At 35.5% G+C, this 11,455-nt stretch overlaps 1 protein-coding gene across 1 annotated transcript; it reads right to left on the bottom strand.

Annotated features, from left to right (window-relative positions):
- Window positions 1–1,053: 1,053 nt before the first annotated feature.
- Window positions 1,054–11,171, bottom strand: LOC123317474 (protein sister of odd and bowel-like). Its single transcript, XM_044904028.1, has 2 exons — window positions 10,044–11,171; window positions 1,054–1,544 (listed from the first exon to the last, which is right to left on the bottom strand). Exons 1-2 carry the CDS (start codon window positions 10,826–10,828, stop codon window positions 1,187–1,189), a joined length of 1,143 nt encoding a protein of 380 aa, XP_044759963.1. The 5' UTR covers window positions 10,829–11,171; the 3' UTR covers window positions 1,054–1,186.
- Window positions 11,172–11,455: the final 284 nt, after the last annotated feature.

Below are 11,455 nucleotides of genomic sequence, written 5' to 3'. Positions count from 1 at the left end.
AAATGCCACCACTTTTTTGGGTCTCCCAATAGAAGGAAATTCTTTGTCATCCTCTTCATTCACAATCTTTCTGATTGTGGAAATATCCAGCTGAAATATAAGTCGTTTAGATTCAGATGAAACATTATAAAAATTCTCTTACATTGAATATGTTCGCTACCGTCTGACGTATTGTGGATTTTAGAATATAACTATTTGAATGAGCGGACCTGAATTCTAAATATCACTTCGTGAAACCCTGTCTCCTTTTTCAATCACTTTCGGCATTTTCGTAATAAAAATTGATATTAGTTGTGGCAACGGCGTTATGATATTAACGACATATCATGAGTGCCAACCTTACTTCGTTCTAGTTACAAAAACTTGAGAAAATTATTTCATGGCCAACCGACTGCTAAAATAATTTTGAATGAAGTATAGTTGCTGGTATTTAGCGGGAAAAAATCAACTTAATGATTTAATCCCCATCAAATATCTCAAGATCAATATCAAATATCCTTCGCAATATTTATGAACTTCCCTGTATATATGTCACCATTGGAAACAGGGTAAATAAAATTTCACTCGTAAACTTCAAACATTTATTTGAATCTTTCCAAATTTACAAAAATATACAAAAAATACTATATACAACATACAATCTGAAAACGATATCACAAATAATAACTTCAACTTGCATGAGAATAAGAATACTACATATTCTAGAGATCGAGGAAGAGAAATATAACAACAGTGATGTAAAATGTAATTTTCACAAAGCATAGGCAGATATAAGAATAAGACATTCATCATAGTGTTGCAGAAATATAAAAATCTAAAAAATTGCTTTATATTTTTACAGTTAAGAATAGGAGAAATTTTTTGTCTTACAATTGATCATATGTATTCGATATTGATATAATTTTTCCAATAATTTTAAAGCTCTTTATCAGCACGATACAATTTTACAATTCTTGATATATTGCTTTCGAAATTCACTCAGCTAAAACGCAACCGGACAATTGGCAAACGCGAAATAATAATTAATAATCACTTAAACTAAATAAACCTATGTTTTCCGAGGAGATCGCCGACAGTTGAAGGAACTTCATGGATACATAAATCAACAGCAGAACCGTACTTTCGAACAATTACACAATGCGCCTAACTAATTGCACTTTCACAATTATACAATACGTTTTCCTGCCTACTTACTACCACTAGCCTTGCTCATTAGGGAATCGATGGTAAAATTCTGGTTTTGAGCTGCGGCGGTCGAGTTAGAGCCACCAGTGCCCAGGTTGTGGGTCAGGCTATGCCTCCTGAGATCACAGTTTCTCCTGAACACCTTCCCACAGGCGGAACAGTTGTAGGGCTTTATGTCTGTGTGGGTCAAAAGGTGCGTTTTCAGGTTGGATCGTTGATTGAAGGATCTGGAACACACCGGGCACTTGTGGGGGGACTCCTCCATGTGGAGGATCTTGTGGACGGCCAGGGTCCTCGACTGGCAGAAACCTTTGCCGCACTCTGTGCATTTGAAGGGTTTCTCCTTGCTGTGGATGTACCTGTAAAAAAGAATTGTTGAAGACATCGCTTATTTTCATAGTTTGGTTGATGAAACTCAAATATCACACATTTATTTCTATATCGTTAATCCAACACCCTCATTTTTTTTATATACAGGGTGAGTCTTTGACTCCAACAATTATTTTAACAGTAGATTTTTGAGGTCGAAAGAAACACTTTTTTCTTATACCATTTTTTCCGATTCGGTCCTGATAAAAAGATATAGTCAATTTAAGTTTTCATAATGAGCTGTGCCACCCCTGGCAAAACGAAATTACCTTCAGAATAATTAGCTGAATCTGTGACACTACATATCTGTAGATCTGTGGAGTTATATTCAACCAAAGTACACAATTCTTTAAAATTTTAGATACTTTTTAATTTTTTTAATTTTTGTTATTTTACAAAACGTTCAGTTAGATAGCGTCCACCTTAGTTTCAAGAATTGGGTTCTTTGCATTGCAGAATCTACTGTTAAAATATTTGTACGAGCCAAAGTCTCACCCTGTACAGGGTGGGCAAAATTCGTTGCCTACTGAGGGGATCTCAAGAACTATAGCAGCTAGAAGAAAACGGATGACACATTCTCAAGCTCTTTTTTCATGACTAATCCAAATAAGAAAACAGAATCGGCCTATCATTTTTAGATTTCGAGTTATAAATAAAAATTGAGATTTTGACGATTCCGGAAAGTTCTCATAACTTTTTTGTCTTCGAAGTTACAGATCTGAATCTTGAACCTTCTTAGGCACTTTCATACGTAGAACCTACTGACAAAAGATTCTTTCCCAATTCAAAAATAACAAATTCAATAAAAGTTTGCATTCCAAAAAATGAAAGTTTACCTAATGATTAGAAATGAAAAATATTTTGAGCTCGTCAGTAGATTCTACGTTAAAAAGTGCCTGCAGAAGGTTCAAGTTTCAGATTTGTCAATTCAAAGACAAAAAAGTTATGAGAACTTGTCAAACTCAAAAAAGAAGCATCGTAGGAGGCTGCGGTTTTCACCATTCTTTGTTTCTCCGAAAATGAGCTGGGAAATGTGTCATCCGTTTTCTTCTAGTTGCTATGGTTCTCGAGATCCTCTCAGTAGACAACGAATTTTGCCCACCCTGTACAGGGTGGATTTTCTAAAACTTGTTATATCTCCGAAATTAAGTGGTACAAAAATCATTTATAATTTTCTGAATATCATCGAATCCATGGTCATCACAGATATTACGTAATACAGGGTGTTGTGACTATTCAGCTTTAGGGGAGTCTGATGTAAGAAAATACTGAACAATTATAATAGTAGCTCTTGAAATACATCACCTGTGAATATTTTATGGGATGTATTTAGAAGGATCAAAATTGGTATTGGTATTACTGAGTCATCAGTTTTAATAAATTCTAGTCCAAAACCCATTTAGCTATCAGACTTACTTCAAAAGTTACAAGTGGGTGGTGTAGCTCTACCTAGATAGAACCTACACGAAATATGCAATGGCAAGTTTGGCAGGGTGATTTGGTTAGGTTCAATTCAATTACATCGTGTTTCATGAAACTTTGATTGTCCGATCAACGATTTGACAGTCACTCGATGTCTAAAACGAAATCAATGAAACCTTTTCATTTCTGAATATATTGCAGAAGTAGCAATTGAGAATGCTTGAATTGAAGTATGAACATCATAATTTGATGCGAGAATGATATTATGAATGCTCATGACTGAATTATAGATTGAAAACTAATTGACGTCCATTCGTCAATCGAGCGTTGATCCTCCGATCAAGCTTTATGGAACATTTAAGGCGGGTTTCAAAAAATTTTGATTGTCCAATCAACGATTTGACGACAGTCACTCGATTTCTAAAACGAAATCACTGAAACCTTTTCATTTCTGAATATATTGAAGAACTAGCAATTGAGAATATATATATATATATATATAACTGAATTGACGTATGAACATCATAATTTGATGCGAGAATGATATTCTGAATGCTCATGACTGAATTATAGATTGAAAACTAATTGACGCCTATTCGTCAATCAAGCGTTGATTCCTCGATCAAGCTTTATAAAACATGAAACATTTAAAGCGGGTTTCATGAAACTTTGATTGTCCGATCAACGATTTGACAGTCACTCGATTTCTAAAACGAAATCACTTAAACCTTTTCATTTCTGAATATGTAAGAACATCATAATTTGATGCGAGAATGATATACTGAATGCTCATGACTGAATTATAGATTGAAAACTAATGGAAGTTTATTCGTCAATCAAGAGTTGATTCCCCGATCGAACTTTATGAAACATGAAACATTTAAAGCGGGTTTCATGAAACTTTGATTGTCCGATCAACGATTTGACGACAGTCACTCGATTTCTAAAACGAAATCACTGAAGCCTTTTCATTTCTGAATATATTGAAGAAGCAGCAATTGAGAATAATTGAATTGACGTATGTACATCATAATTTGATAGGAGAATGATATTCTGAATGATCATGACTGAATTATAGATTGAAAACAAATTGACGTCTATTCGTCAATCAAGCGTTGATTCCCCGATCAAGCTTCATGAACTCTTTTTGATGTAAGAAAATGCGTTTCTCAAACTTGAGATATATTTGAGTATATTTATTAGCTTATGTTGAATATGTCTTAATTTTAAATTTTCATTCGTAGATATTGCTTTTTCTGGAAGCTTGTCTTTTAGTTTTTCGTTTAATTTGTTTCAATATTGTTTTTATATGCAACTCTAGCGTTTCGTATTCATTTTTCTAAATCTGCAACTCCCAAACTTTCAGTACTTCTATTACGAAGAAGTTTAAGCCAAGTTTAAAGAGATATTTTCTCACCGTATCTGACGAAGACACTAGTCCGGATCAAACACCGAACGCAATCCAAAAAGGTCTCTTTCGACCGATTAACGATGTCTTAACGCAGATCGCACTAATTAGCGCCGTCATGTCAGTTATTTTGAATCTTGGAAATCTTCACCGCCGGCTTGTAATTGGACGTCTCAGACGCCCACGACGTACGTTCGCGTTTTTTAATGGGTTTAACGGTTTGGGAGCTTTCCCCGCGCTCGCACCTCGGAGAGGATTGTTCGATTTTGAATTATCGAAAATGCTACAGAGTAATTATATACTTTAGAATATAATTTCCTTGTGGAACGCGTTATTATGTTTTGACCCGTGGTTTGGAAATCGAGTAGGTATTCATTGATGAGCTGAAGAATGGGAGAATTGTATTTTGGATCGGCAGTGGGTGGATTTCAGGCATTGGATTCCGTGGCTTACACGTGATGGTACGAGAATTCTGTTTTATTTTTTTATTTTCGATGACAAACGCTTCGAATTGGGCACGAATAATAACAATAAGTTATGTGAATCGTTTAGTTTAGTTCGACTGAAGAGATAAACTTTCCAAGGGGTGCTTGGCCTACATGATATTAGAACTACCAGTCGTTACAACTACTGGTCAGAGGAGCTATCGCTCAACGTAACATCATACTGATGTTCTAATGTGCTGATGGCTACAGAAATATGCGAAGTTTATTGAAGAGTCAGGAAATCGAATTTGTTACTTTCACTAATTATACTGATCGAATCTTCTAGCTCCATTGTTCGATATTCTTCAGAGGAACATTTTTCATCTATAGAACATAAGCCTGAAGGAATCAATTTAATGAGATGAGCTTCTTGAAAATAAGCGACCTGTAAAGGATATGACGTATGATGAGGTTCAAACTTTCAAGATCTGAAGAATAATAATATGTACACATTGATATGGCTTTCAATACATACCTACAGTACTTTTTCTTGCAATAAATTGAGTACATCGAAGATAATTTTCTTCTCGTCTTTAACTAGTACAAAATATTTCAACAGTAGATTATTGAGGTCAAAAGAAACATTTTTTCTTTACCATTTTTTTTCCGAATCGACTCGGTTTAAAAGATACAGGATGTATGTCTATCTCACAAACGGTTTTATCGAATGAAATGAATTTCGGAATATTGTTTTTTATTTATTTGCGATCTTTTTCGAACGCAAGATATCACCCACGATTTCCAGTTTCCTCATTATGACCAGTAAGTACCATATATACCATAAATTCAAAGAACCCAACTCTTGAAACTAAGTCGCTATCTAATGAATATTTGATCGTTTTATAAAATGAAAGTTTTCTTCATATCTTCTTCAATAATGCGCTGTTTTCGAGTAATTCGATGTTCAAAAATTAAAAAGTACCTATCAGTGAAATTTGAAAAATTGTGCTTTGGTTGGAATACAATTGTGTCCAGAGATGTTTAGTGTCGCATATTCAGCTAGTTTCTCAAGGTAATTTTGTTTTTCTAGGAGTGGCACAGCTCATCATGAAAAATTAAAATGGCCACATCTATTTATTAGGGCCGAATTGAAAAAAAATGGTATAAAAAAGCGTTTCTTTGGAAAGGAAGAATATACTGTTAAAATATTTGTATTTGTCATAGACCCAGCCTGTATATAAATCGATCAGTTTTTCAACTTGCACTCTTTTTGATGTAAGAAAATGTTGTTTACAGCTTTTCCCAAATTTGAGATATGATGTTATCTATAATTCATAAAGAGCAAGCCTTATTTCTCATGACTATCCTTAAAGGGTAATTACCCATATCAAGTTTTATATATGTACCAGGCATCAAACTCTTATTCCTTGCTCTAAAAGATATATTTAACAATTATCTACTCATTCGAAATGAATAATTCAATAATACATGCAGTTTGAAAATGGAATACCAAGAGGTATGTTTTGGTGAGAAAGGTTAAGCAAAAATAAGTAAGGGAATAGCATATTATCGAACGAAGATTAGCCAAGATATTCATGGTACTTTGCGACAAGGGTGGTATAATTCAGGATACATCCCCCTGAATAATTGAAGAAGTTGATAATGTGTTCTTGTCCAGCCAATCCTATGAAATTTCCATTTTGCGTGTTTGAGTTGAGCACACATTTAACGATTTTACCTCAAACGTTGTTTCCCACAAAATGACACACTGACAAATATCCTCCCTAATCACCACTCGATACGATGCTATTCTCTTCACTTTTTTGATGGAAAAAATTATGAACATTAGATACCTCTTTACATTCCGTTTTTGAACTGACAGAATCATTTGATTGCGTTGAATTAGATTCCTTAGTTTCCTGTTCTGAGTTTGTTGAATATCTCTTCGATATCATGACTAGATATAAGAATATCATGCTGGTACTAATGTCTAACTTGATATACTTTTTTAGAGTAGTAATAAAAATTGGGATTGCCATTGAATAAAAATACGATGACTTCATATCCCGAATTTGGAACACACTGCAGTTTCTCACATAAAAAAGGGCAATTTGGAAAACTAAATGTAGTGAATTTTTGGAATTATTTCAGTTATTCGTTATTTGAATCATCGTATACTTAATAATATGACAGATGTTATAGATACATTTGTAGATTATACTTATATGTATATGCATTCTTTCAAAAAAATTCTCATCTTTTTTGTGGTTCATCATAATGATTTTTTGGAATATTTTTACGAGTTTTGGACAGAAGTCTTCAAAATTGCTAAATCCTAAGCACAAAACTCGATTCTCCAAAATTCCAAGAGTAACCAGTTATAATTTCCACAGGATTTTTATTGACAACTATGTCTCACACACTAGCTCGCTCATCTTCTTATCTTGAAACTAAACGAACCAAAAACAATTTTTACTTTCGTGAAATATGCCAAAGGTGAGCTGGAATGCCAAGAGAATAACATTTTTCGAGATGTTTTCTCGCTTGACCCATCGTTGAAATCTCCTAGAGTCTCCTATTCTTATACTTTTATTCTTGCTGTTAAGTTTGGCTCAGAGCAGGTGGTTTAATAATTTTTGAGTGATTTCTAGTTGAAACAAGAGCTCCTCGAATAACGTCATTGCTTCCCCAATGTTCAAAAACTGATTTTATTTGCTATTTATTCAATTATCTAGGTATACCACTGGGTATAGTGTGTAGGTAAAAAGATTTTCCATTACGGATAGTAGGGAAGCTTAAAGTTCTACAATAACCATTTAATCAACTTAATTCCAGGGATTATCGAAATTACAAAAAATTTTCGATGGATTATTCACATTCTCGAGGAACAAGGATAGCGCAAAATCAATCAAGGACTATAAGAATTACACAGGAGAAATCGAAAGTATCTGTCCAGAATCGCATCCGTCGGATAGCGCTCAAGAGGTACAAAAGTGTTGCCCTAGCAACAAAGGATCTGTTTGATTTTCGACAATTAATGTTTACCTGTTTCTTCGGCTATTTTTCAAACAGATCTTATTCAAAATGAGGGTCCGTTTGTTCACGTCAAACATTCCACGGGATTAGGATAGATCAATATTGTTTTTGCTGCCTTATCTGCTCAAACAAACCTATCGGACAGGAAGGCACAGGTGGTGTGCAGTAAATTTGGGTTTGGGGTCCTTATCAGTGATATTACCGATATTTATCGGAGTTTGGACGGGTAGAAAAAAATTGTCGTCTAAGAAAATGAACAAAGAAAGGAAAAAATTGAGAATTTGGTTATTACAAAGTTAGAAATCAATCGGATTGAAAAATAAAGAACTCAATATATTATTTTACCTGTTTCACTAGTGACTTCTTCAAGTGAATTATGTTTAATGTGTATTGGTGAATATTAACTGTTATGTAGAGCATTTTATTGTGTTTTACTTAAATTTTTTTTCACTTGGGGGATGATATAGATATATTTTATATCTATATTTCAACAGAAGATTCGTTACGCCCAAAGAACCTCTTTTGTTCTCACCATTTTTCAAATTCGGCTCGGTTGAAAAGATACAGGCTGTTGTTAGTGATACCTCATAAACAGTTCTATCGAATGAAATGATTTTTGGATTATAGTTTTTCCCTGATGTGATGAATCTTTTCCGGATACAAGATTCCACCCACATCTTTCAGTTTCTACTATATGACCATTGCATTCCATAAAAATACCAGAAATTTAAACAATTCAAAACTCTTGCGAGTTATAGTTGAACGCTCATTATTGAATATTCGAACATTTTAGAAAATAAAAGTAATGTCATAGATTTAGCTTGTATTCTTGAAGGAAATTCTGTTGTCATCGGAGTGTTCTATGCTTGTTAACTCGGAGAAGAAGAAATACGTTTGAAAGTCGAAAAAAATATCATTTATGATATGAAATGAAAGGTTAAAAGGGTTAAATTTTAATTCGAGTCTTTTACTAATAATAGTGTCATATTGGAGATGATTAGAGAGCTGATATGGGTATGGTTGCAAGCTCAACTTCTTATTATTATCGAAAATGAAATTAAGAAAAGAATATACATTATTTTCTCCAACAATATTGCTGTAACTCATTGGTGATCCATTTCGTTGAACAAATGGAATGGAAAAAGTAAGTTTATGCTTGTTGCATATTCAATACAAGCCAACCAGTGTCAGGTTTCCAGGGGTGGCATAGCTCACTATGAAAAAGTAAGTGATTTTTATGCTCGTACATATAAAATATGTGCTTAAAAAAACAATGGCGGGCTCCAGGATCAAGAATTATAAGTACGACGAAAAGAGCTTTCTTCGATTTAAAGTTATGGACAAGATGAACCTAAAGGGGCAGATGGGTTTAATGACAAGCCCGCAAAATCAATCAAGCTGTTCCCGAAATGTCAGAGGTCACCACGGTATACTCCGTCACATAACGATTCCTGTTTTATCGTCATTCTCGCAACGGCTGTAAATTGCGGACCATAGAGATAAATCCAAATGTGGCATGACCGTCTACGCGTCATACCACACATACAGCGTGTCCGCTGCTTTATTATCGGTCCACGCTGGCATTATACGTCTAGTTAATAAATATGAGGAATGGCCGAACGTTAAAATCCTTATGGCGTCGTAAATAACATGGCGGACGCGATGCGTTTAATGACCACAGAGTTGCGAGCACAGAGGTCTTCGATTTCTCGCGCGAAAGGTGACATTTAAAAAACAATCCGTTAATTCCACGGTTCATTTAATAACGCTTCGGATAATTGTCGATGATCGTTTTTCTGTGCGTTTACGAGCCATCGTGGTGCGCCCCGACTGCTTTACGACGCCAATTTGTTTATTTTGCTAATTTCAATCTAGGTGGTAGTAAATGTTATCTTTCTATCAGTTACGCGGCAATCATTTATTCGTTTTATCAACTTGTAGAAGCTTTACAACTTCGGTTTATTACTTCAGTTATTGCCATCCGTATCTGTCATCCGAGGATTCTGGAACGCGGTTTTATCTCTATGGATTTTCATCGGAATTCCACAGATTTTCGAATTCGATGGATTGAAATAACAGCTGACGTTATGAATGCATAAATCACAGAATTATCTTGTTTGGAATTCTTGACTGCTATTAATAAAATTCAATGTGCCCAACCTATCTAAGTAGCGAAAAAACCTTGACAACATAATTACCTATGATCCCTGAGGTGATCCTGTCTCCTGAAGGCTTTCTGGCATATGTCACAAGAATACGGTCTTTCGTCTGTATGGGTCCTTTCGTGAATCAACAAATTATAGCTCTTGGTGAACTGTCGGTTGCAAAATTTGCAGATGAATTGCTTCTTGGGCCTTGAAGAACTTTTTTGTCGAGTTACTACGTTGGTAGAGGAAGATATAGAGGTGTTTGTGGATGATGAAACGGTACTGGGAGCGGTTGAGGTTTGGTAGATGGAATTCATGATCAAACTTGGATAAGACGTATCAACTGGAGATCCTATCGAAAAACTGCTCAAGCCTTCGTCGCTGTCTAAAAGGGCTAAATCTTCCTCAACTTCCTCGGATAATTCAACGTCTTCTGTTAGGCTTGTATTGGTGGCTTCTTCACTGTTACTCACAGTTTCCTCAGAAATTTTCGCTGTACTAGCGGCTATCTTTAAGATATCTATTCTGTTTCCATTGTTGTTAACGTTCGCTGACACAGTGGTCAATCTTTGTAAGGTCAAATAAGATTCTAAGGCTTGCAGATTCAAGGCTGCTGCAGCTGCAGAGTTTGCTGGTAGCAATGCTGCTTGTTGAAGGGAATTCATCATGGCACTTTGCAAGGATAAAGCCACGTTCTGGATGGATCTTTGTATGAGGTTCTCCTGGAGCATAGCAGTCGCTAAATTCAGTTGCGTTTGGTTCAAATCGGGCGTTTTTGGACACATGTCGTTTTTTTCTAATGCTAGAACATTCGGAGATTCAGTTGAAGTCTGCATTTCGGTTATTTCAGTACTAAATCGTTTCTGTATCTGGCCTGAAGACTATTAGCATTTTAGATTGTTGGACTCACTGCGTTTTTCGGATGGTTAACTATTTTATCTTCTGGAGATGATGGGGTTGGGTTCTCCCTTGTTGATTTGATGATCTGTCCTTGTTGACACTGGCCACTGAGTCAATTAGCACCAATTAAATCGAGTAATTACTGTTTACACTGTTTATTCAGTCGAATGCTAATTAAGTACGTAACTTCTAAGCCGACAGAGATTCGAGCGCGCGCACGCAATGCTAAACAGTAGACAAAAGACTAAGCAAGCTGGCCATCTCAACGACGTCAGTTGTTTCTCCTCCGCGCCATCTGGGATCGCAGCAGCAGAAGGAAAAGGAGCTTGGTCAGCGCGACAGAAAGAGATAATTCCACTTGTTCCTTGTATCGCAACCCTTTGCTCATTTGTGTTGATCGGGATTGGTTTTCATGATATAGTAAGACGATATAGCGTGGTTTTCGTCTCCTCTTTTCGTTAGATAAATATCGGCCGGCGACTGATTTGAATATCGGGTCGGGCAGGTTGATTTGTCGATTCATTTTCGAGAATGTTCAATGAAAGGACGCTCGTAGCCTCCAG

Source organism: Coccinella septempunctata, chromosome 7 (assembly GCF_907165205.1).
Source record: "Coccinella septempunctata chromosome 7, icCocSept1.1, whole genome shotgun sequence".
NCBI lineage: Eukaryota > Metazoa > Arthropoda > Insecta > Coleoptera > Coccinellidae > Coccinella > Coccinella septempunctata.
Note: the sequence above shows the minus strand (reverse complement) of the source record. Positions and strands in the feature narration are given on the sequence as shown.